Below are 22,793 nucleotides of genomic sequence, written 5' to 3' on the forward strand. Positions count from 1 at the left end.
GATTGACCTCGTATTAGAGAAACACCCCTGTTCTCCTCCGCCCCCAAAAGGTGGCACCCAGATTTTGCAAACTGGATAAGATTCGAACAATCAATGACAGAATGGGGTCGTGAATATATAAAGAACCCTCACAATGACATCTCCATCATATCACTGCATTTTAATAAACAACTAGATGCCGCCGCTGGTATTTCTATGCCTCAGAAAAAAGTGTTCAGGAATAAAACATGTTGATGCCTGGCACTACAGCAGCCGCATCAAAGAAATTAATGCAAGAATCAACCGAGTTATTGAAGCCCCCGACAACATAAGAAATGACACCGGCAACCCCTAAACCAGGGAAAAACTCAACACAGGTCTCGCAAAAGGTAGAAAAAACACTGCCCCTGGAGCTGACCTAATTACATACAGTATGCTAAGGAACATGGGAAGCCTTGGTGTACTTGCACTTAATCAACAAAACACACACTGAAAGACTCCAAACAATGACATGGACCCAGCAAGACAAGAAACCTATCCCAAACCTCAAAGAACTAGACACTCACTGACCCATAGTTATAATTAGCTGCACCGAGAAAGTAGCTGAACGAATTGTACTCTGTAGACTCCAGTGAAAAATAGGCCTACTATATCTTTGCCTTTATGCCTACAGACACAGCATAGGCACTCAACAATGTATAACCAATGTTCTCACAACAATCAACAACAAAAAAGTCCTTGCCATATTTCTCACCCTTTAGAATGTCTTTGAGCTAGCCAGCTCCCCAGTTATTCTCTTCACACATGTAGAAAAAAAGGGTGAAAGGACACATACTGGCCTGGACTCGGAATTACACATACAACCGAGAAGCCAGAGTCACCTTTCAAGGTAAAACCTCCGAATCCATCCCCCTAGATAACGGAACGCTCTAAGGAGGCTTACTTAGCCGTTACCTTTTCAATCTACTTATGGAGAATCTAGCCACTCTAGACCTCCCAAACGGAGTGGAGATATTCATAAAGGCCAATTACATATGTATCTGCCAACATAAAACACACTCACGCCAAACAACCCAAAAGGCACAGGACATGATCCAGACATAATGCAAAGACCTTGGCCTAAAAATCAACGCCAAGAAGACCCAAGCCATGGCCATTGAATACCAAAAAGACTCTCAGAGTTTCACTCTCATGGGTGAACCCATAAAATGGGCAAATCTACTCATATATCAAGGAATAATCATCAACAAAACTAGGTCACCTGCCAACGAAGTAACCCACCTCAGAGAGAGAAAAAAAAATCGTCCCTCAGCCATGAAACGAATGACCTCGCTCAAACAAGGAGTATCAAACAGCCTCTTAAAACTGGTTCACATTCAAACAATTCCATCTGCCATCCACTATGCAGCACCTATGCTCACCTTGCTGAGCGAAACTCAAAACCCTCCTTAGAAGTGGTACAAAACAATGCCATGAGACTTATCAGTTGCTCTCCAATATTGACCAGATTCTGCATATTCAGAGCTGAAAATAACCTAATTTCCCTTTCAGCTATGATCGATATCAGAAACTGCAGTATCATATTCAAGTCAATCAAAGGAGATAGAGACTGCCCTCTGAACAACAGACTTAAAAGACTCCTCCCTTTGGCACAGATGATTGATCCGCCAAAGACACATGCAAAGAGACTGCTGGACGCACTTCCTAAGAATGGAATTGCAAAATAAGGCCTACAAGACAAAGGGGCAACAAAAACATGATGGCTACATCACTTCTGCCCCGTGGTCTCCGAACCCCATCCAGTACAACTTCACCATCCTTCCAGCAGTAAGCAAAGCTCTCTGCATGTCAGAACAACTCACAGCAGCAGTCAAAAATGCAATCAGCAACAGCTCAGCCCATAACATCTACTATTCATATGGATTACTTGATCGTAATATTCCTGCAGCAGCAGCTGCAGTTGTTTCCCCATCAGGCAACAGGGAAATCTGGAGGCTTTCAAACCACGCCTCTACGCTACAAACCGATCTAGTGGCGATTGCCAAAGCCCTAGAACACTCGGCCAGTCTACATGGAATAAACACAATAATCCAAAGAGAATCGAGAGGAGGCACTCTGGATCACAGCAACAAAGAACCCGTTGAAAATGTCTACTTCATCACAGCAATACAGTACCTAGCTTTAGCTCACCAAAGCAACAACAGACAAATAACCCTAAATTGGATCCCAAGTCACACTGGAACAATCAGTGGCAATGACGAGACCGATCACCTAGCCAACTCTGCCCTAATGTGCCAGACAATTAGTAACACACTTCAACCTTTACTGAAAACCATGAAGAATCAAAGGACAGACTTTTGCAACATGCAAATGACTAACAAAGTAAGGCGAGCCTTCCTTGATAGATCCAGGTATGCCCAATGGTACATCGAATCAACAAACCTAATCCTGTATCCACTTCCATTTGCAGACTCCTACTAGGATATCTGTGTAACTGGAAAACCATCATTGATAACAACGAGGACCCAGCAGCACAACAAGGATCTGAAAGACCGTGCAACATCTGTCAGCAACTAACTGATAAACCCCTACCACACTACTATTGAATTGTCAAGAACCAAGCATACTAAGATAGGGTTTCAACCCCAACATTCCTGTAACTGTGACAGCAACATTAAAACATATTATTGCTAATGGTAATACTTTCTCAGCCTTTCCCCGTAGCAGACCCTCCTACTGGATAACGTAACACTAAAACCAGTTTGAACTTCAGTAACCTAACTTAAACCATGCTTAACCTCTTTTTATGTCCTCTCCCACTTGCAATCCCTCTCCTCTCTTTATTGAAGTTTCAGAAATCCCCCGAACTAAACATTAAATCTGATACCAGGTGAACGGGTAAATATATGATACTTTAATATCTAGCGGAATACATGAACCATATATTTATCCTATTCGCTATCTTTTGTTTTATGTATTTCTTACCATGATTATTGGGGCAAACCACCCGTTCATAAATTTTTTTACCCCCTTTTATAAAGGCAATTATGTGGGACCCCAGTGAGAAACCGGGGTTTTTTGGGTGGGGAAATGTCATAAAAGAGTGATTTGCAGCAATAATAATGGTCAAAATGCAAAATAAGCACAAGACAACCAGTGGGAAAAGTATATGGTTTATGTAAATGGTTGAAAACAGGCCAAAAAGTTATTATTTATCACTTTTTAGATTTGTAAAATGGTACAGAAACTAACAAACCCATCTAACCTAAACTAGTAGTTCCAAGGTCACAACCCCTTGCCGGGGGCTAGCCCCCTAGATCCCCCTTTCCTAGGTCAAAACCCCAAGCCGGGCCAAGGCCCCCGGACCCACCTTCCCAGGTCACAACCGCTAGCCGGAACCCTCTACCCAGGTCACAAACTAAATCACAAGCTTTACAGTAGAAATGTCCTGGTCTTCCCGAAAAATTAAGTCAGAATCGACCTTTGAGGCTTTATTTTGCGGTCATTTTTTAATTTGACATGAGTAACAATAGCTTTACACTGAACGGAGAACATCTCCATCAAAATCAATTGCGGACATAAATGAAAATACACTAAATTTCGAAATAGATTAAGTACTCTCCTTAAATTCTATCTTGGGGACGTTTTTATGTGATGGTGGTGAAGTTGAAACTGAAGGGGAATGGGTGAAAAAATGGCTGTTGTAGAACAATATCCGGGAACTTATGAAGAAGTACTTGTAAGCTGTTAATTGGTTTTAAAAACCACCTGACAGATACGACTTTGTGAATGCATAAAAAGCTCCATAAATCAATGGGAAACAACGCATGCGCATTAATTACCCTTCAGTGTCTCAGATGTAAACAATGGGCTTCGAGTGAAAAAAACATACTTCACATTTTAAACGCCTGATATGTAAGTTATTATGCCCCAGTCACTATTAAACATATTGAGAAAAATACCAAACTAGCCAGCAGTAGTCCATTTCTTTTAGGTAATCCCAGTTTCGATAATATTTAAAATATCATATATTTACCCGTAATTGTCTCAGTGAACACAATAAATAATTGAGATTCTATTTTTATTTTTGTTCTAGTATTTTCAGGTACAGGAATGTCTATTACAACCTTTCTCCACTACTCACATCTGCAAAGCAATTTCTCATTTTCAGCTCTCTCCTACTAAGCTGAAACTTTCTACTATTGCTCATCCTAAAAACTTAAGCTCAAGCTACTAAGGAAGTTTTTTGCTTCATCTATACCAATATCTCTAACTAAACGTTTCCAAACTCCTTCCCGAGCCCTTCTACTCATCCGGATATACTGCTGTATCTCTTTCTGTCCAACTAAACGACGGGAGCAAACGGCCTCTTTTGGGGAGGATGCCTCCTTCCCTTTGTCACCTTCCTTTCCTTAGACCAAAAATAAATTAGGGTATCTCTAAAGTAAGAAAAACGAGCGGCTGATCAGACTTGACCCATAGCCTATCTCAAACCACCTACAAATAAAATTTGCTGAGCATCCTTAATCTACATCCTATTTAAAACCACTTACAAATAAAAGTTCAAGACTATCCCATGATCTAAATCACCTATAAACTCAAACCATCAAGCAACCCCTACGGGCTGCAAGTGTGCAAGAGCCCATGCCTGGTGCCTTAAGGGCCAGGTGATCTAAAACAACAACACAACAACGTATACACGAGTTTTCCGAATATTGATAAATTCACATTTTAAGGAAGGTTGAATCACAATTATAAAAGAAAAACCCATTTAATTGTCGATACCTCACATATCTGTAATGTCATATTTTTGTCACACGTTCAGGTAATATATAAAGAATAATCAAAAATTAGATTTCATTGGTATTCTGAAACGATTTACCACCACAATACTAACAATTTTATGTGCACTCTGACCGCAGATTCCGGAGGTTGAGGAGTCCAGCCAACACCTTCATCGTCAACTTGTCTGCAAGTGACCTCATAACTTCCGTCCTACATAGCATGGCTGCATACTCGTCGTTTCAGCATCGCTGGGCATTTGGCAGATTAGGTCAGTACTGTATATTATAGAATAGTCTCCCAACAGGTGGATTATTGTAATAATAAACTCAGTGTATCTGTCTCGAGGAATTTCAACTTATTCTTGTTGCAGTCAACTGTTGAGGAAAGGAAGTTGTAGAATCACGGGAGTTTGGCAGTTCATGTACAAATTCTCTGGTGACCGTTCTCTCGAGAACTAGAAGATGAAAACCCCTTAAAACATTTTCCTTTTAGTCCATAGATGAGCATACTTCCCCACTCGATCATCGTAACGCTAATCCAAAACTTTTTTTATATCACTCTCTCTCTCTCTCTCTCTCTCTCTCTCTCTCTCTCTCTCTCTCTCTCTCAGCATAGTCACAACATAGGTATTTAGACAATAGAGTTGGTGATTTCAGAATGTCGCAAAGGTTAAGGATAGTCGACAATAGGAATTCAATCTTTTATTTCTAATATGAAAATATTCGACTAATAATCAAATCATAGCAAAGTGAAAAAGAAGGTAGTTTCCACCCTTTATGTTACACATATTTTATGAATCTTATACAAAACACCGAGCAATACACGCATGCATACAAATGCACACTCCTACACGTGCGTATCAATTTAACATTTTGAGAGAGAGAGAGAGAGAGAGAGAGAGAGAGAGAGAGAGAGAGAGAGAGAGAGAGAGAGAGAGAGAGTAATAATAAAAAAGAGGTTTGGATTAACGTTAGGATGAGCGAGTAAGGAAGAAAGCTCATAATCGTAAGTTATAAATGATTTCCCAGTCAGATTCATCCATGACCAAAAGAGATATGTTTTTAGGTTTTTCATCAGTTAATTAACGTTCGTTCCTCATATAAAAATGAACTCTTGCATTCCTGATATTTTGGTTCTATAAATCCATCCACTCCATTGGTTCCTTCCAGTCCAACTAATCCTCATCGGCCAGGACCTATTTAATTGGTTATGTTGTTTTTCTTTATATTTTTTCCTAACATTTAAAATCTTATTCAACAGATATATATATATATATATATATATATATATATATATAATTTATATATATATATATATATATATATTTATATACTGTATATATATATATATATATATATATATATATATATATATGAATATATATATATATATATATATATATATATATATATATATATATATATATATATATATATATATATCTATATATATGAATATAAATATGATTATATATATATATATATATATATATATATATATATATATATATATATATATATATAATATATATATATATATATATATATGAATATAAATATGATTATATATATATATATATATATATATATATATATATATATATATATATATATGAATATAAATATGATTATATATGTATATATATATATATATATATATATATATATATATATATACATATATATATATATATATATATATATATATATATATATATATATATATATATATAACGGATTTTGAGCGAAGCGAAAAATCTATTTTTGGGTGAAATGGCCATGTCGTCCTGATGGAAGGGTCCTTCAGTAGCTTCCTTTGGATATATATAACTACTAAAATATTCCCAGAGAATTAAACTAAAGGTTTTCACAGAATTATAACTTCTGGAGCGAGTATTCTAAGGGTTTTCCCTTTAGAATATCGTATATCAACAGGAGACGCATGCATTAACATGTCACGTGGCCATCTGCACCTCACCTAGCGTTTGCGCTTCGAGGGGGAAATGTGGCGAGGGAATGTGGGAGGTAACTGAGGTGCCGTTCCAAAGTTACTCTCCCTTCGTCACTGTTATGATACTCGCAACATAAACAAACCGGCGCCATATTTGCGTGACGTCATATCCGCCCACTTTATTCCGTTCTCAGTAGCGATAACGCCCTTTGGTTTGCTCCCTTTTATCGCTGTTTTTTGTGTGCATCCTTCAAGATGTCTCAGCTTTCTGCTTTGTCTTCTTCTGGAAAGTTGAGTACCAGGTTCTTGTATTGTTTAAATAAGCTCTGGCTGTCAAGTAACGATTTTTTACGCTAAAATCTTGTGTTTTGTGAAAGAGCTGTGCCTTGGCCCGGGACGCCATTTAGGGCACTGCTGTTCGCTTGCATGCGTTATTTAGATAACCAGAACAGCCTTTCCCGGCATTTTAACTGAGATAAATCTTTAGTTATTTAGTCTTCATTATTAGGAATAAGTTATAATATGCCGATAATGGTCTTCGGCGCTCTTAGTTAGCCGACCCCATACTAGCCTTTCAGCCTAGCATAGGCCGCAGCCTAGTGTTCATGTTTGCTTCAGCATGATATAATAAGTGTTCCTAGTGCTTACGCTAATGAAGATATAGGCTTAGTTAGTCAGCATAGCCTTTCCGGCCTTATAACTAAATTTATCTTAGGTTATTTAATCTTCAATTTTAGGAATAGTTAATTTATGCCGTTGTGGTCTTCGGCGCTCTTAGCCAGTCGACCCCATACTAGCCTTTCAGCCTAGCATAGGCCGCAGCCTAGTATTCATATTTACTTCTACATATGAGTGTTCCTAATGTTATTTTAATGAAGATTTAAGCATTTTTAAACATATACAAGATTCCATGTTGCGCATATTTTCGCCTTCGAGGAACCATACAAGGAACGGTGCCTGGCAAAGCCAGGACCCACCTAACCCAAGGCTGGGACCCTTGTATGCTTCCTTATCTCCCGTACCCTAGTGTATCTCCCTATGGGTAGCCTTGCTTTTCCTAGCCCCTTACCCGAAACATTTTGGGTAGGTTAGGTTAGGTAGTTCTTCCCTCTTCCCTCCCATAGTGTATGAGGGGATTTCGGTCAGAACCCCAGAGTACTTATCGTTCATTCCAGTCCACCCCTAAGGAACGTCTTTCCCTTGTGATATCGACGGAGGCTGAAGGTGGGGGGGGGGGGAGGGGGGGCGGCTACCCCCCCCCCCCCTCCCCCCTAGACTGCTCTTGGTTGGCACTCGTCCTTTAAAATTCTGTGAAAAGCTTTAGTTTAATTCTCTGGGAATATTCTAGTTGTTATATATATCCAAAAGAAGCTACTGAAGGAACCTTCCATCAGGACGACATGGCTTGAGCCCAAATATATATATATATATATATATATATATATATATATATATATATATATATATATATATATGTATATATATATATATGTATATATATATATATATATATATATATATATATATATATATATATATATATATATACATATATATATATATATATATATATACATATATATATATATATATATATATATATATATATATATATATATATATATATATATATATATATATATATATATGCATATATATACATACATACATATATATATATATATATATATATATATATATATATATATATATATATATATACATGTATATATATATATGTATGTATGTATATATATGCATATATATGTATATATATATATATATATATATATATATATATATATATAAATATCTATCTATATATATATATATATATATATATATATATATATATATATATATATATATATATATATATAAAATGGATTTTGAGCAAAGCGGAAAGTCTATTTTTGTGTGAGATAACCATGTCGTCCTGATGGAAGGTTCCTAATAGTAGCTTTTAAGGGATATGTGATCTACAGTGATATTCCCAGAGAATTTACCTTTAGGTCTCCGGAATTTCAACTCCTGGTACGAATATCCTTAACATTCTCTTAAGGATATCGCATAAATCAAGGGACGTATATCTTGATACGACACATAGCGATCTTCCCCCTGAATAGCGCTTTTGCTTCGAGGGGGAAGAGTGGCAATTTTGGAAGGGGAGCCGTTATCAAGGTTACCCCAATTCCCATACTACTATTGCGTATCAAGACAGCGCCATATCCAAGATGGCCGACATTCCTTGTAGCATTGAGCATGGTGCTGCAGATATAGTAGGTTAGGGAGGGATACTGCAAAGGACTTTTCTATAGAAAACGAGGGTGGGTCCATCAGGACGACATGGCTATCTCACCCAAAAATAGATATTTCGCTAAGCTCAAAATTCATATTTTGGGCTCAAGCCATGCCGTCCTGATGGAAGTTTACCAGAGCATTATTGTATCTGTGGATTTTCATCGGTGCCTTAACCTTGGGACAATTTTTCTATGGTCATCTGGACCATTGAGACAAATGACGTTACCGTTATCCGTCATTACCACTAGTCATAGCCAATGTTAGTGCTCCTTGCCCCCTATAAGGAAGAGTCATACTAGACAGTAGAAAAACGGCCTCAAGGTTAGCATATATTGTATGAACAAATATAAGTATCCACCAAGTATACAAACTGTCTCAAGGTTTGTATATATTGTCGGACCAATATCAGTGTCAACTATATCCATTGTTTGTAAGCATACAATGGTATGAGGTTTACTTAAATGAGTAAGTAAAAAAACTCTAGCATCTTTAATGTGCAAATTACTAGGCGAAAGATGACGCAATTACATTCTAATAGACATTTATTTCTAATAAAGGACTAAATGGAATAACGAGTGAAACGAATGTAACATGCACTGTATACAGGAATTATTTTCCCCTCCTTGAGAGGGAAGAAATGATGAGTGCCACTCTAAGGCTGAAAAATTTTTGGTAAATTTTTCCTTTATAATTTCTGTAAATGTTGTATCCTATCAACACTGTGAACTACGTACACACGGCACAAGTGTTATCTGTACAATTCCACACCTGAGATTTGAACAGACTTTGTGCCCCCATGGTAACACTCACTTAAAAGGTATCACCCCGGAAGTGTCAACACCTTTTCCCTTTAATTAATAGTCCCAATCGATTAACTGCTCATCACAGTACTTAGACGACAGGTTTTAGTACACTACCTGCTGCTACCACAAAGTGCTCCAGTTCATGGACCTGCTTAGCATAGTGTTTGTAGAACACTCTGGATGATTTCCATTCAGTATATGAGCGAAGACGCTCAAAGTCCATATACAGAAAAAAGTTCAGTGATGAAGCAATTTTCCTCGGATCATGACCTGCGGATGTACTGTCAGGATCCGCTCTTGCGAATAAAGTAGGTAACCTTCGCCCTCAGTTGTTTTAGGGATAAGTTTCATCCAGAGGTTTCTCATTTGAAGAGCTGTCCTCCCCTGAAGTCTGAAGTTCTACGAAGATAGACCTTTAGACACTACAGGACATAGAGAGACATCTTCCTTCAGAGGGCAGATTCTCCAGGGACCCTTTTAGTGGGTAGCTCGTTCTTAGCGAGAAAGGTTGGATCAGGAAAGAGATTCGGTTCTCCCACTTCTGTGAACTGAATATGGCCCTCATTTCTTGATAGGGCTACTATTTCACTAACTCTAGCCCCAGAGGCTACAGTGAACAGGAAAATAACCTTCGGGGTTAGATCCTTGAGGGAACAGTCTTCATTGTTCACAGATGAGGCATAATGTAGGACCTTGTCCAAAGACCATGAGATGGTCTTCAGAGGTGCTGCAGGCCTAAGCCTTGCACATGCCTTCAGAATCTTATTAAAGATTTCCTTCGCCAGATCCACATGAAAGGCATAAAGAAGAGTTCTAGTCAAGGCTGACTTGCACATAGTTATCGTGTTAGCTGCCAGACCTTGATTATGAAGGTGGACAAAGAAGGACAGGTAGAAGTTCATTGAAATTTCTTTCGGTCCTTTTACTTTTAAAAAAGCAACCCACTTTTTCCAAGATGACTCATATTGTCTCCTAGTTGACTTAGACTTGCATTCTTCTAAGAATTATATTTTGCCTTCTGAGATCTCAAATCTTTTCCCAGCTGCTAGGGCGAGAAAATCATGAAATGAAGGGTTTGGGCTCTCTGTGATGAATTAAACGCAATTAACTTCTGAACATTGAGATAATGTTGGGTTTAGTACAAGGGCCAGCCTCAGCCTCAGTTCCTTCCCTAAGGGGAACCAGTTGCTCTTGGGCTATTTGTGAGCCTTCAGAGCTGCTCCTCCCTGGAAGGATCTCAGTGTGTTGAGGACCTTCCGCAGGAGATTGGATGGAAGGAACAGGAATTCCTGAGTCCATCCCTTGCATACCAGAAACGTGGTGTCTGTTATCTCTTCTAGAGGATCCTCGTATGGGGCTATATATCGAGGTAGTTTCTTGATGACGCTCATCACGAGGAGGTCGATCTGCTGCTCGGGGACTTGTTCCCATCTGGAGAGAATGGGTCTGTGTCTGTGGACCATTCTAACTCTATCGGCTTGAGCCTGAGTAGAGCATCCGCTGTCACATTGCGGATCGATTGTACAAGAACTGCTGATAGGCGGCATCCTTTTAGGTAAGGGATGGCTAACATCACTTAGAATATAAGAGACGATCTCGAGCCTTGTCGGTTCAGACGTGTCATTATCACTTCAATGTCCCAGATCAGCCTGAGGAGGCCTGATCTGCGTGGAGAGAGTTTCCTCAACTTCAACAGGACTACCATGGCCTTAGGTAGAGATGACCAAGTCCATGGGACTTTCCTCCGATGGGACTGAAGACCCCATTCTTCCAACGAGTCATCCATACGGATGATCTTCGATAGTCGAGGTAATTGCGAGGGCATGGTCCTTAATAGGCTTTTGGCCTTTGACCATTGGTTGGGAAGCGATCAAAGTAAGACTGATGTCGGTCATTTTAGATCTCTTCGAGTGTTTGATGCGTATCTTTTCCCGACTCTTAACGTATCTTTCTGCTGTGCTCTTAGCACTAGGTCTGTCACCACTGCGAACTGGAGAGAGTTCAGAACTCTTTCCTGTTAGCTTCTAGGAATCCTGACTGATTACCAAAGTCTCTTGACCGACCCTGCGATCTCCTTTTACATACCTAAGGGAAAGGAGAGCCAGTGTGACGTCAGGTCCCGATGGTTTTTTAGCCATTGAAGCCTTTGACCTGGAGAGAATCGAGACTTCTTGTAGCTGAGTTTGCATCCCCGATGTTCCAGGAACTGGATTACTTCTTTGGATGCTCGCAGACCAGCCGCTTCGGGTGCTGCCCGCACCAGCCTTTCGTCCAGGTACTTTGTTACCTGAACCGTTTCTAGGCATGGTTATTGCATGACTGCATCTGCCAATTTCGTGAAGATACTTAGGACTGTGTTTAGTCCGACGAGTATGGCTCCTAGGACATACACTATCTTCTGTAACTTGACTCCTAGGTAGGAGGAGAGGAGGCGACTGACTTGAAGCTGCCAATAGGCACTTGTCAGGTCTATCAAAACTGTGAATGCCCCTTTTTAAAATAGGGTCCTTATGTTCAGAAGGATTAACATCCTGAACTTGTTGTTCCTTTTGAACTTATTGAGTGGCAACAAGTCCAGAATGACACTGAGTTTTCTTGAGTCCATCTTGTGAACACAAAGCAGCCTTCCCTGGAATTCGATGGACTTTACTTTCCTTACCATCTGTATGCTCTAGAGCTCTAAGGTATACTCATCTAGAACGGGGTTGGATTGTAGGAAGAGTTGAGGAAATGATGGTGGAGGCATGTCTACTTTCCATTCTAGTCCAATCTTGATTAGGCCTTGGCCCCAAGGATCGAAAGTCCAACGATCCAGATGGAGCCTCCCTCCTACCAGAAGCGTCTCTTTGCTTCGACTGATCAGAAGGTTTACCTCTACGACCGCCTGCCTGAGGCACCGCGGTCATAGAAACTGTGGGATGTTGCTGAACAGACCGAGGAAAAGGTCTAGACTTTTCTGTCTTCCTTTTAGGATAGGGACCCACATCCTTGGAAGACTTTCTCTTTGAAGAGATGCCCCACTTCTGGAGAAGGCTCGTATTCCCCGTGGTGGCTTTCTCGATTACCTCTTTGACTACCTCGTTTGGAAAGAGGTCTTTACCCCAGATGTTGGAAGATATCAGCTTCTTGGGTTCATCTTTCACTGTTGCGGCAGCGAACACAAACTCCCTACAGGCTCTCGTAGCTTTCATAAAGGCATATAGGTCTTTTATTAAGGTGGCCATATGCATTTTGGCCAAGACCATGAGCATGGCTGGGGTATTTTGATGGGCTGAACACAACTCTATGCAGTTCTGTAGGGATAAGGAGACTGCAAGTCTCTCATTTGGCTCTTGTCCCATTTACAAAAGAAACTCAGAAAGTTTAGAGAGATTCTCGCTAAACTGTCGTCCAGCGACGTCCACATCTAATTTCCCTACTGAAAAGGTTAAGTGGACTTCCTTCCAATCCTTCTCCTGCATGGGTAAGGCTAGTAACAGAGGCTTGGACTCCTCAAGTGCATGGTATGGTGTGCCTGCCTCCACTGCCTTGGCAACAGATTTAAATGCCTTCCCCGTAAGGGGGAATGCTATTGAAGCAGGAGCAAGGAAGGTAGGGTGTCTCTTACTTAGTGCAAACACTTTCGACACCGAGTAACCCGCCTTTCTCAGGCTACTTGACAAGATAGCCTGTGCCTTATCATGGTCGAGAATCATGACTTCTTTCTGTTCCGTTTCTTATCCTGACGTTGGATCATGCTTCAGTCGAATGAAGCAATTAGGGAAAGCATTAAAGCTTGGCCAAAACTGGATTTCGTCTAAAGGAACAGCTCCCTTCTTCTCCGAGATGTAGAGTTTTCCACCTGAAATCGGCATAAGCTCCGCGTACCTCCAGGGATTGGTTTTGGAGCATGTCGGGAGGTCTTGGTCTCTGGGTCGTTTGTATGACCCTTGGGGGGTGACAAGTGGAGCTTTGCAGAGCTCTATCTTGAGTTTCACTTCCTCCGTTTCGCCTTGTTTGTGAAAGTTTTCCATTAGACCCGTAAGATGGACCAGTAACTGGTCCATTTTGTCTAACAGAGGGGTAGAAGATGAAGATGTCGAGGTGACCAGCTCCATAGCTGGCACAGATGGAAGAAATTCCGACATGACATTGTCAACTTCCTCTCAGGGTGCCTTCCTGCCCTCCGTCCCGAAGGCTATCTGGAGGCAGGGAAGTGCAAATTGTGCCTGAGGCACCACTATTTCCCTAATTGCTTTCAGGAATAGTAAGCTACGCATCCTATCATTAGGTAGGTAGGGTCCTGGAGAGATCTTCTGGAATCCTCTTACCCAATTGCGTAGTTTCTTTCATGCCGCATCCCTATACTCCATTGACTTGGTATTATCAAAAGCTTCGCACACCAATGTCCGACAGATATTGCAAATTCTGGTGTTCCAATATTGCAGGGATTCGGAAATAATATTGCAGGGTGCATGAAAGCTGCATGTATTATGACTGTAAAAGTATTTACTCTTAATATTGCTGAAGACTGCAACACATTTCATCTGCGGTTCCTCCTGTAATGAAGGAAAGCAGAATGAGTATACAATTGATTATCTCACCTGATAAGCTATATGTAATAGTCATCTTTTAGTTATCAAAGCTTAGGATAGTAAGCTAGAAAGGAATAGTGGGAGACACATACTTGTGTATCCCTTGCAAGCAATTGCTGTAACCTCCCCTCATTATTAAATATAAATAGTTTCCTTATCAAGGCAACTCGAACAAAATGGTTCTAACCCCTAGGGGTAGAAAAGTATACATTGTCACTGCCCCTTCTAATTATTTAATGCTGTGGGGTAAGGATAACTGATTTCTAATCAGATTATTGAAGGAATTCTATTCTTTCAATATAGGTTCGGTCTCAGCAGAAGCCTGCACAAGGGTACTCAAGATATGTTAGAAATTAACTACTGTATAATCATACTATAGTTTTCCGTTTGCAGTATACACTACATTGCAAAATACTTGGTACTGTATAATTATATATGGTAGTTCAACCAGTGTGCTGCCGGTATGGCTAGCATCTGGCGGCACAGTCCAGCCGGCATGACGCTGACTGGACTAGGAAATATAAAATACATATATTTGTGTATCCTACCCAGCCCATTTGCTGTGGCCTTCCCTTCCAATATTAAAACCATAGAGTTTCCTGATCAGGGAAGCTAAAAGATAAGGGTTTTAACCTCTAGGGATAGAAAGTTTACAACCACCAGCCCTTTAATTTATTTAATATTGTATGGTAAAACGTAAATTGACTTTTAATCCGAATATTAAAGAAATTCTATTCTTTCAATATAAGATTGGTCTCAGCAAACACCTGGGCAAGGATACCCAAGATATGTTGGAAAATAACTACTAGTATAATATATACAATAGTTTTCTATCTGCCGTATATACTATACTGCAAATATACTGAATACTGTATAAACATATACTGTAATCCAGACGGAATATAGCCGGCATAGCTAGTCCCTCCCGGCACAGCCCGGCCAGCATGCTAGCTGAAAGAGAGAGAGAAAGCATGGAGTGAAGGACTGCCTTATTACTGTGTATGTATACGCTAAATAAGGATGTAAATATATGATTTACTGCCTTTGCCAGAAAGAAGGAAGGTTCAAATAGAAGGGGAAAATGTATCATTCAGGCTTCCATCCAACCACCAGTACCAGCGCCTGCAAAGTCCGGCCGGCACATGGCCAGCAGGCTAGCACCCGGCAGCACTGGTACAGTCGGCATGCCGCCAGCTGAGTCAGTACCTGTCGGCGCCGTCCCGGACGGCATACCGCTGAACGGGATAGTACCCCAGCAACTGGACTTGTGGCCAGCAGTCCAAGGGAGGATTGAAAAACTTTGGTGACAGAAGAGACTTCCCTCCAACAGCCATCATGGGTGCCGACAGCCGTCATAGCCGCCGGCAGTTGTCATGGCTGCCGGCAGTTGTCATGGCCGTGGGCAGTTGTTATGGCCGCCGACAGCCAGCATGGGCGCTGGCAGCTAACATGGCCGCCGGCAGCCATCATGGCCGCCGGCAGTTGTCCTAGCCGCCGGCAGTTGTCCTAGCCGCCGGCAGCCGGCATGGCCGCCGGCAGCAGTCATGGCCGCCGGCAGCCGGCAAAGCCGCCGGCAGTCAAAATTATAAGACAACAGCTGTATGTAGGAGCCTGGCCGGCCCCGCAACCCACCGGCAATCGGTGAGAATGCAGGACGACGGCCTAAAGAGTTGTGATGCCAAGGCCATCACTAAAGGACAGAGGGGGGAGGGAAAAGGGTCCTGTAGGAGGTGTGGAAGGAGCCGGCAAGGTTGCCGGTCCTACCACACCCCTAAGAAACTCTGTTTCAGTATCGGCGCCATCCTAGGCATCAGGAGAATATCTATTCTCCAGCCTAGGGTCTTCCAATACAGTTAAGGGGACGGCGGCAGTGCATGCTCCTCTCAACAAGAGAGAAACAGAGTTCCAGTGCCGGCACCATCCTAAGCGGCAGAAGAATATCTATTCTTCAGCCTAGGGTCTGCGAGCACAGGACTAGTCTTCTAGACCGCAGGGAGAAGGTGGCGGCATCATACCACTACTTCATGTGCGGCCTAGGGAGGTCTAGCCTCCTATGCCGGCAGCATAGCCAGCAGGGGAATGACTATTCACCCTGCCAGCCGGCTGCTGGCAAAGACCACATACTTTGAGGTTCTGACCGAAACCCAAAGCCTGCTATCTGCTGGCCAAAGGAAGAGACAGAAAACACTAGTCCAGTCAAACCTGAGTGTCTACTCGAAGGCAAGACTAACTAGGGTTGTAGCCTAAGGCTACTCTCAGAGGGAAGGAGAGATTACCCTTAAATCTCCACAGGAGACGAGTATCGGGTTATATAATAATTCTAGTAGATATCTATCTCCGCCTGAATTGATAAAACGATACACGAGGGAAAACAGGGAAATGTCTGAAACTATTACATCGCCTAGGTTAGGTTACCTCGGCAAGACGAGATCTCGGTTACCTAAATCACCGAAACTCTCACGTATACGATCGACATAGAAAAAGGGGAAATTATGCATACCATAAATATCTTTAAAAGTATAAAATGCCTAAATAGCTTTCATAATTAATTAATTAATGCTATTTCAAACAGGAATGTCATTCTACTAACTAAATAACACCTGCCTAACGAACGACAGCGCCCAGGGCGCCTCCGGTAACAGGTCTATCTCCTTAGCACAATAAATTACTCTAATTTCACTCTGAAACAGGAGCTAAATTATACGCATTGTACAGAATCAATACTTAACTTTCCAGAGGCGAAAGAAGCTGGATATTGCATAATAATCCTCGCAGAATCGATTGAAAAAGTTAGATCAACAGGGAACACCACCGTGCGAATTCGCTACAAAATTAGGAATGTCCGCCATCTTGGATATGGCACTGTCTTGATACTCAATAGTAGTATGGGAAATGGAGTAACCTTGGTATCGGCTCCCTTTCCAAAATTGCGACTCTTCCCCCTCGAAGCGAAAACGCTATTCAGGGTGAAGATCGCTATGTGTCGTATCAAGATATACGTCCCCTGATTTATGCGATATCCTTAAGAGAGTGTTAAGAATATTATTATTATTATTATTATTATTATTATTATTATTACTATTCAAGCTACAACCCTAGTTGGAAAAGCAAGATGCTACAAGCCCAGGGGCTCCAACAGGGAAAAATAGCCCAGTGAGGAAAGGAAATAAGGAAATAAATGAGGAGAACAAATTAACAATAAATCATTCTAAAATAAGTAACAACGTCAAAACAGACATGTCATATATAAACTATTAACAACATCAAAAACAAATATGTCATAAATAAACTATAAAAAGACTCATGTCCGCCTGGTCAACAAAAAAGCATTTGCTCCAACTTTGAACTTTTGAAGTTCTACTGATTCAACCACCCGATTAGGAAGATCATTCCACAACCTGGCAACAGCTGGAATAAAACTTCCAGAGCACTGCGCAGCACTGAGCCTCGTGATGGAGAAGGCCCGGCAACCAGAACCAACTGCCCGCCAAGTATTACGAACAGGATAGAATTGTCCAGGGAGATCTGAATGTAAAGGATGGTCACAGCTATGAAAAATCTTATGCAACATGCATAATGAACTAATTGAACGACGGTGCCAGAGATCAATATTCAGATCAGGAACAAGAAATTTAATATTCGCGCCAGGAGTTAGAATTCTGGAGACCTGGGAATATCACTGTAGATCATATATCCCTTGGAAGCTACTATTAGGAACCTTGCATCAGGACGACATGGCTTGAGCCCAAGAATATATATATATATATATATATATATATATATATATATATATATATATATATAACTGTTGAATGAAATATAAAATATATTGTTATTCCGATCATCATGATTTCCCTAGCTCCTTGGGTTGTATCTAGCTAGTGTTCTAAGGCTTTGTTATGGCTCTAAGTTTTTATGCATAAGTTAATAATGGAATAACCATCTGATTAAATAGTTTTCTTCTTAGAAAAATTTCCATCTTAATATATACAATCTCATCTTGTTTACCTGAAAGTTTTCCATCTAATACTTATCCTTCCTTTATTTCGATATTCATTAACAATCTCGAGAAGTTAACCCATAACCCAAATTTGTTGTCTCTGCATTATCATTGAACATTATCTTAGTTTTACTCCTATTCATTCTTAGTCATATGTTTCTGTTCCCTCTAGTAAAATATGTTAACAGCACATTTTAAGTGGATCTGTTATTCCCCATTATTGTCAATTCATACATTTTCACAATTACAATGTCTAAAAACTTATTCAAGACACGCTGTAAAGAATTTAGGATGCATGGGGCTCTCCCTGTCTAACTCCTTTCAAAATTGGAATTCTCTCACTGCCTCTATGAAGTAGGATTGCTCTACTTCCCTTATAGATATTTTCAAATGTTCCAACATAAGATTAGCCTATTCCTTGTCGTTGAAAAGTATGCATTACTGATAAAGATTTAACAGAATAAAAAAAAATTCTCATTTTATAGATGCCCTAAATAGCGGCTTGTCATACTCTTGATTTTTTCTATTAGCTGGTTAATTACATGGATATGGTCAGTTCTTAAGCAGTTGCTTTTAAAGCCTACCTGCTCACTTGGATGATTAAGCTAGCTGGCTTTCTATTCTGGCCTAATATGATCCTTGTATATATCTTATATACTACCGACTGTAAACTTATTGGGTGGTAAATTTTATTAGAAAATAAGAAATCCCAGGTTTTAAACTTTTCAAGAAGGATCGCTCATCAAAAAAGGTGGAATAGTAATGCTGTACGTTAAAAATCACTTAAACACCATAGAAATTAATTTAGAAACCGAATGTGAACTGACAGGAGGCAATATTGATACCATAGAAAAAAACATGTCTATACTAGTAATACAAAGACCACCTCATATAACACAAGAATAGGATGCAGTGCTGTAGAGATAACTTGGACAAGAAATTAACAATAAGCTAGCTATCCTAATGGCAGACTTCGATGCGTCAGTAAACTGGGACACTATGAATTCTACATCAAACAGGGTGGGACGTAGGCTACTAAAATTTGTCAACAATGAACTCTTCCATCCGTGAGTCGATAAACCAACTAGGGGACATAACATACTTGATATTTTGCTATCAATAGATGAAAACTTAGTATCCAGTCTCTTGGTAGGGGAAAATTTGAGCAAAAATTAACCCAGAGTAGTTATGTTTCAGGTAGATATTCTACATCTAAAAGGAAGGAAAGCTATATAAAAAAAGCTGGACAACAGATGCAGTAACTGGATGAAACTGGAGGAATACACCAATAATTTAGAATACGACCAAACAAAGAACATAGACACTCAATGGGACTCCTTTGTAAAAATATATAAAGAAAATGGGCTAAATATATACCGCATAGAACAATTTTGCCATATGGAACTCATCAACCTATGTGGTTCAACGAAGAAATAGCCAATCCAATAAGAAGTAGAGTCAGGAAACATAAATCAATCTGTCCTCAGGCTTTTAGTCATGGAATTTCCATCTATAAGAAGTTAAGCCGAAAAGTAGATAAAATAGTTAGATAGGTCAAGATTAATAAAGAGAAAAGAGTGGCTTCATCTAGTAAAGAAGGCCAAAAATATTATTTTGCGTGTGTAAACAGTAGAGAGCCAATCAAAACAACATTAGCCCATTAAGAGACTTGGAGGGTAATCTTATAACAAATTATTTGGAAAAAGCCGAACTGATGAATGCATATTTCACAAATGTATTCACTAGAGAAGTATCAACAACTGTCCCCGAACTAGCTATCAATAATAAATTCATTTTTACAATGGATGATGTCAGAAAGAAAATAAAAGGACTCAGTAAGTCTAAGGTACCAGATCCAGATTATATTAATCCAAGAGAGATTATAGAACTAGAAGAAGAGATAACCGCACACTTTTACAAAATGTTTCGAAAGACAGCCAAGGAAATATATGTACCACAATGATGGAAACTAGGCAATGTTCTACCAATCTACAAGAAGGGACCAAAAGAAGAAACTATCAACTACACACCTGTGTGTCTAAATTCAGTTCTTTGGAAAATTTTCAATCTATTATAGTAGATTCAATAGTATAACATATAGAGACAAATAGTCTTCCGATAGACAGCTAACATGGTTTTAGACAAAATAAATCATGTGTGACAAATCTTTTAGATTTTTTCCACATGTTTAGCATTTGTGACAAAATTTGGGCAATGGACATCGTATACCTTGATTTTCAAAAGGCTATTGACAAAGTTCCTAATAGAAAATTATTGGTCAAAATTAGAGCACCAGGCATCATTGATAAGCCAGCTGAATGGATCGAAGATTTGCTAACAAACATAAACCGGAGACTTGTAGTCAAAAGCAAAGCTTCAGAGTGGGCAGCTGTTACAGGCGAAGTAGCCCAAGGGTCCGTCCTTGGCCCACTGCTATTTCTGATTGATATTAACAACACAGATTTAGGGTTAACTAGTAGAATAGCCAAAATTGCCGACGATACTAAACTAGGCATAAATGCTCCGAACCCTTATTAGAGAATAAAATTAAGCTAGAAGATTGGTTCAGGAAATGGCCAATGCCATTCAACTGTGGGAAATCCAAAGTCATGCACATTGGTTATAGTAACCCACAATCAGATTACTCAGTGCTGGGTAAAGAAATAGAAAGTGCGGACAAGGAGGAAGATATCGATATTATTATCAGCTAGGATTTTAATGTCACCAAACAGATCATAAAAGCTTAAAAGAAAGCACAAAGGCTAATAGGTTACATAAAGGGACAATTCAAATACAGAGTAAAAGACACTGTACTACAGCTGTATACATCACTAGTAAGACCCCATCTAGAATACGGAGTACGATTCTGGGCACCAAGAATTTAGAAGGATATACATAGACTGGAAGCAGTGCAAGCTACGCCAGCTGACTAGTTTCAACACTAAGCCAATTCGGATATAGATGGAGGATGGAACGTTTAGACTTACTTGATATACTCACCCAGCAAATAAGGGGACAGTTAATAGAGGCATTCGAAATTTTTAAAGGATTACCAAATGCAGATTACAGCAATCAATTCTCGCTTAGCCCAAATCAGTCAAGATGTAACGGATGCAAATTGAAATTGAAAAGATACAACACCACCCAATGTAGCAATTTCTTTATATACAAAATAACAAATGCTTGAAATAGACCTCTAACGCATGTGGTAAATAGTAAAACGGTAAACAAGTTGAAAAATAAACTAAATCGGTCTACCACGGAGCAAATGGAGTCGTGGATGGACTAGAAAGTCTTTGAGACACCCAAAATCCTTGTAACTCCTTGTAACACACTCTCTCTCTCTCTCTCTCTCTCTCTCTCTCTCTCTCTCTCTCTCTCTCTCTCTCTCTCTCTCTCTCTCTTTGGGTAGAAATATTTGCTTCTTTTGTCATCGGAAGATAAGTTTTTTGTTCGTCGTACCTTTGTAATTATAAATTATTGTAGATTCCTTGTGTCAAAGGATACAAACTGATATTCTCTTTACATTTCTATACAAGGTAAGATTCGGTAATAATGACGATTAGTTTTATATCTTTCGATGGCTATATATCGTGGAGTTATTATGCAATCGCAAAATCCCTTACCAATGAATACAAAGCTCTTTTACACATACATTACAAGTGTTTTACTATTATCTAAAGTAGACTAATGTAACAGAAGAGATTAAAAACAAAAAATACAATAAACACCTTTAAAAAAGTATTATGCAATCAGCAGTAAAACAAATAAACATGGAAAAGTAAATTATCATGTAGAAGTCTATATTCCGTATATCCATCACTGCAGAGAGTACGTCAGCCATGGAAAAAGTATAGATAGTAGCGGAGGCTTAAGCAAGTGGTCACTTATAAAATTCGCACACGGATCCCGACTCATGATGCGGTTAAAAGCGAGTTCAGGCATGGACAAACTACTCTTGGAATGACGATTTAACGCGGATGGCTACGGTTGTTCCATCTGTCATTTGAAGCGGAATTCTGAGATATTCATTATAAGAAAGTCTTTTTGGGTTTTCATATGAACCACGTGTTTGTTTAATTTAAAATTTCTTTTCAAACTACATATACGTTTTCGCTTTTGCGAATGTTTCTGTACCTACGTGTACAAACAAGATTCGGATGGTGTTAGACACAAATGTTTTTGCAAAAAACATGTGGATAATGATAATGATTATAAAATTGAATCTTTTTAGCAAGGGTCCTAGAATATCATACAATAATAATAATGATGACTACAGAAGGAAACAGAAATCCACTATTTGCTGTGTTTACGGTTAACGCCTTTGACTAGCGAAAGGCTATAAAGAAGAACTTATCTTCAACACCAAGGTTACATTACCATTACAGGAAGACTTGGACA

General features: G+C 39.6%; 1 protein-coding gene across 1 annotated transcript in view; it reads left to right on the plus strand.

Moving 5' to 3' along the window:
• Positions 1–22,793, plus strand: part of LOC137620898 (rhodopsin, GQ-coupled-like) — a 53,977-nt gene that overhangs the window by 21,026 nt on the left and 10,158 nt on the right. The window contains exon 4 of the mRNA XM_068351343.1: positions 4,902–5,032. Within this exon, the coding sequence (XP_068207444.1) occupies positions 4,902–5,032 (131 nt within the window). The remainder of the gene's footprint in view (positions 1–4,901; positions 5,033–22,793) is intronic.

The sequence above is a fragment of the Palaemon carinicauda genome, chromosome 27 (assembly GCF_036898095.1).
Source record: "Palaemon carinicauda isolate YSFRI2023 chromosome 27, ASM3689809v2, whole genome shotgun sequence".
NCBI lineage: Eukaryota > Metazoa > Arthropoda > Malacostraca > Decapoda > Palaemonidae > Palaemon > Palaemon carinicauda.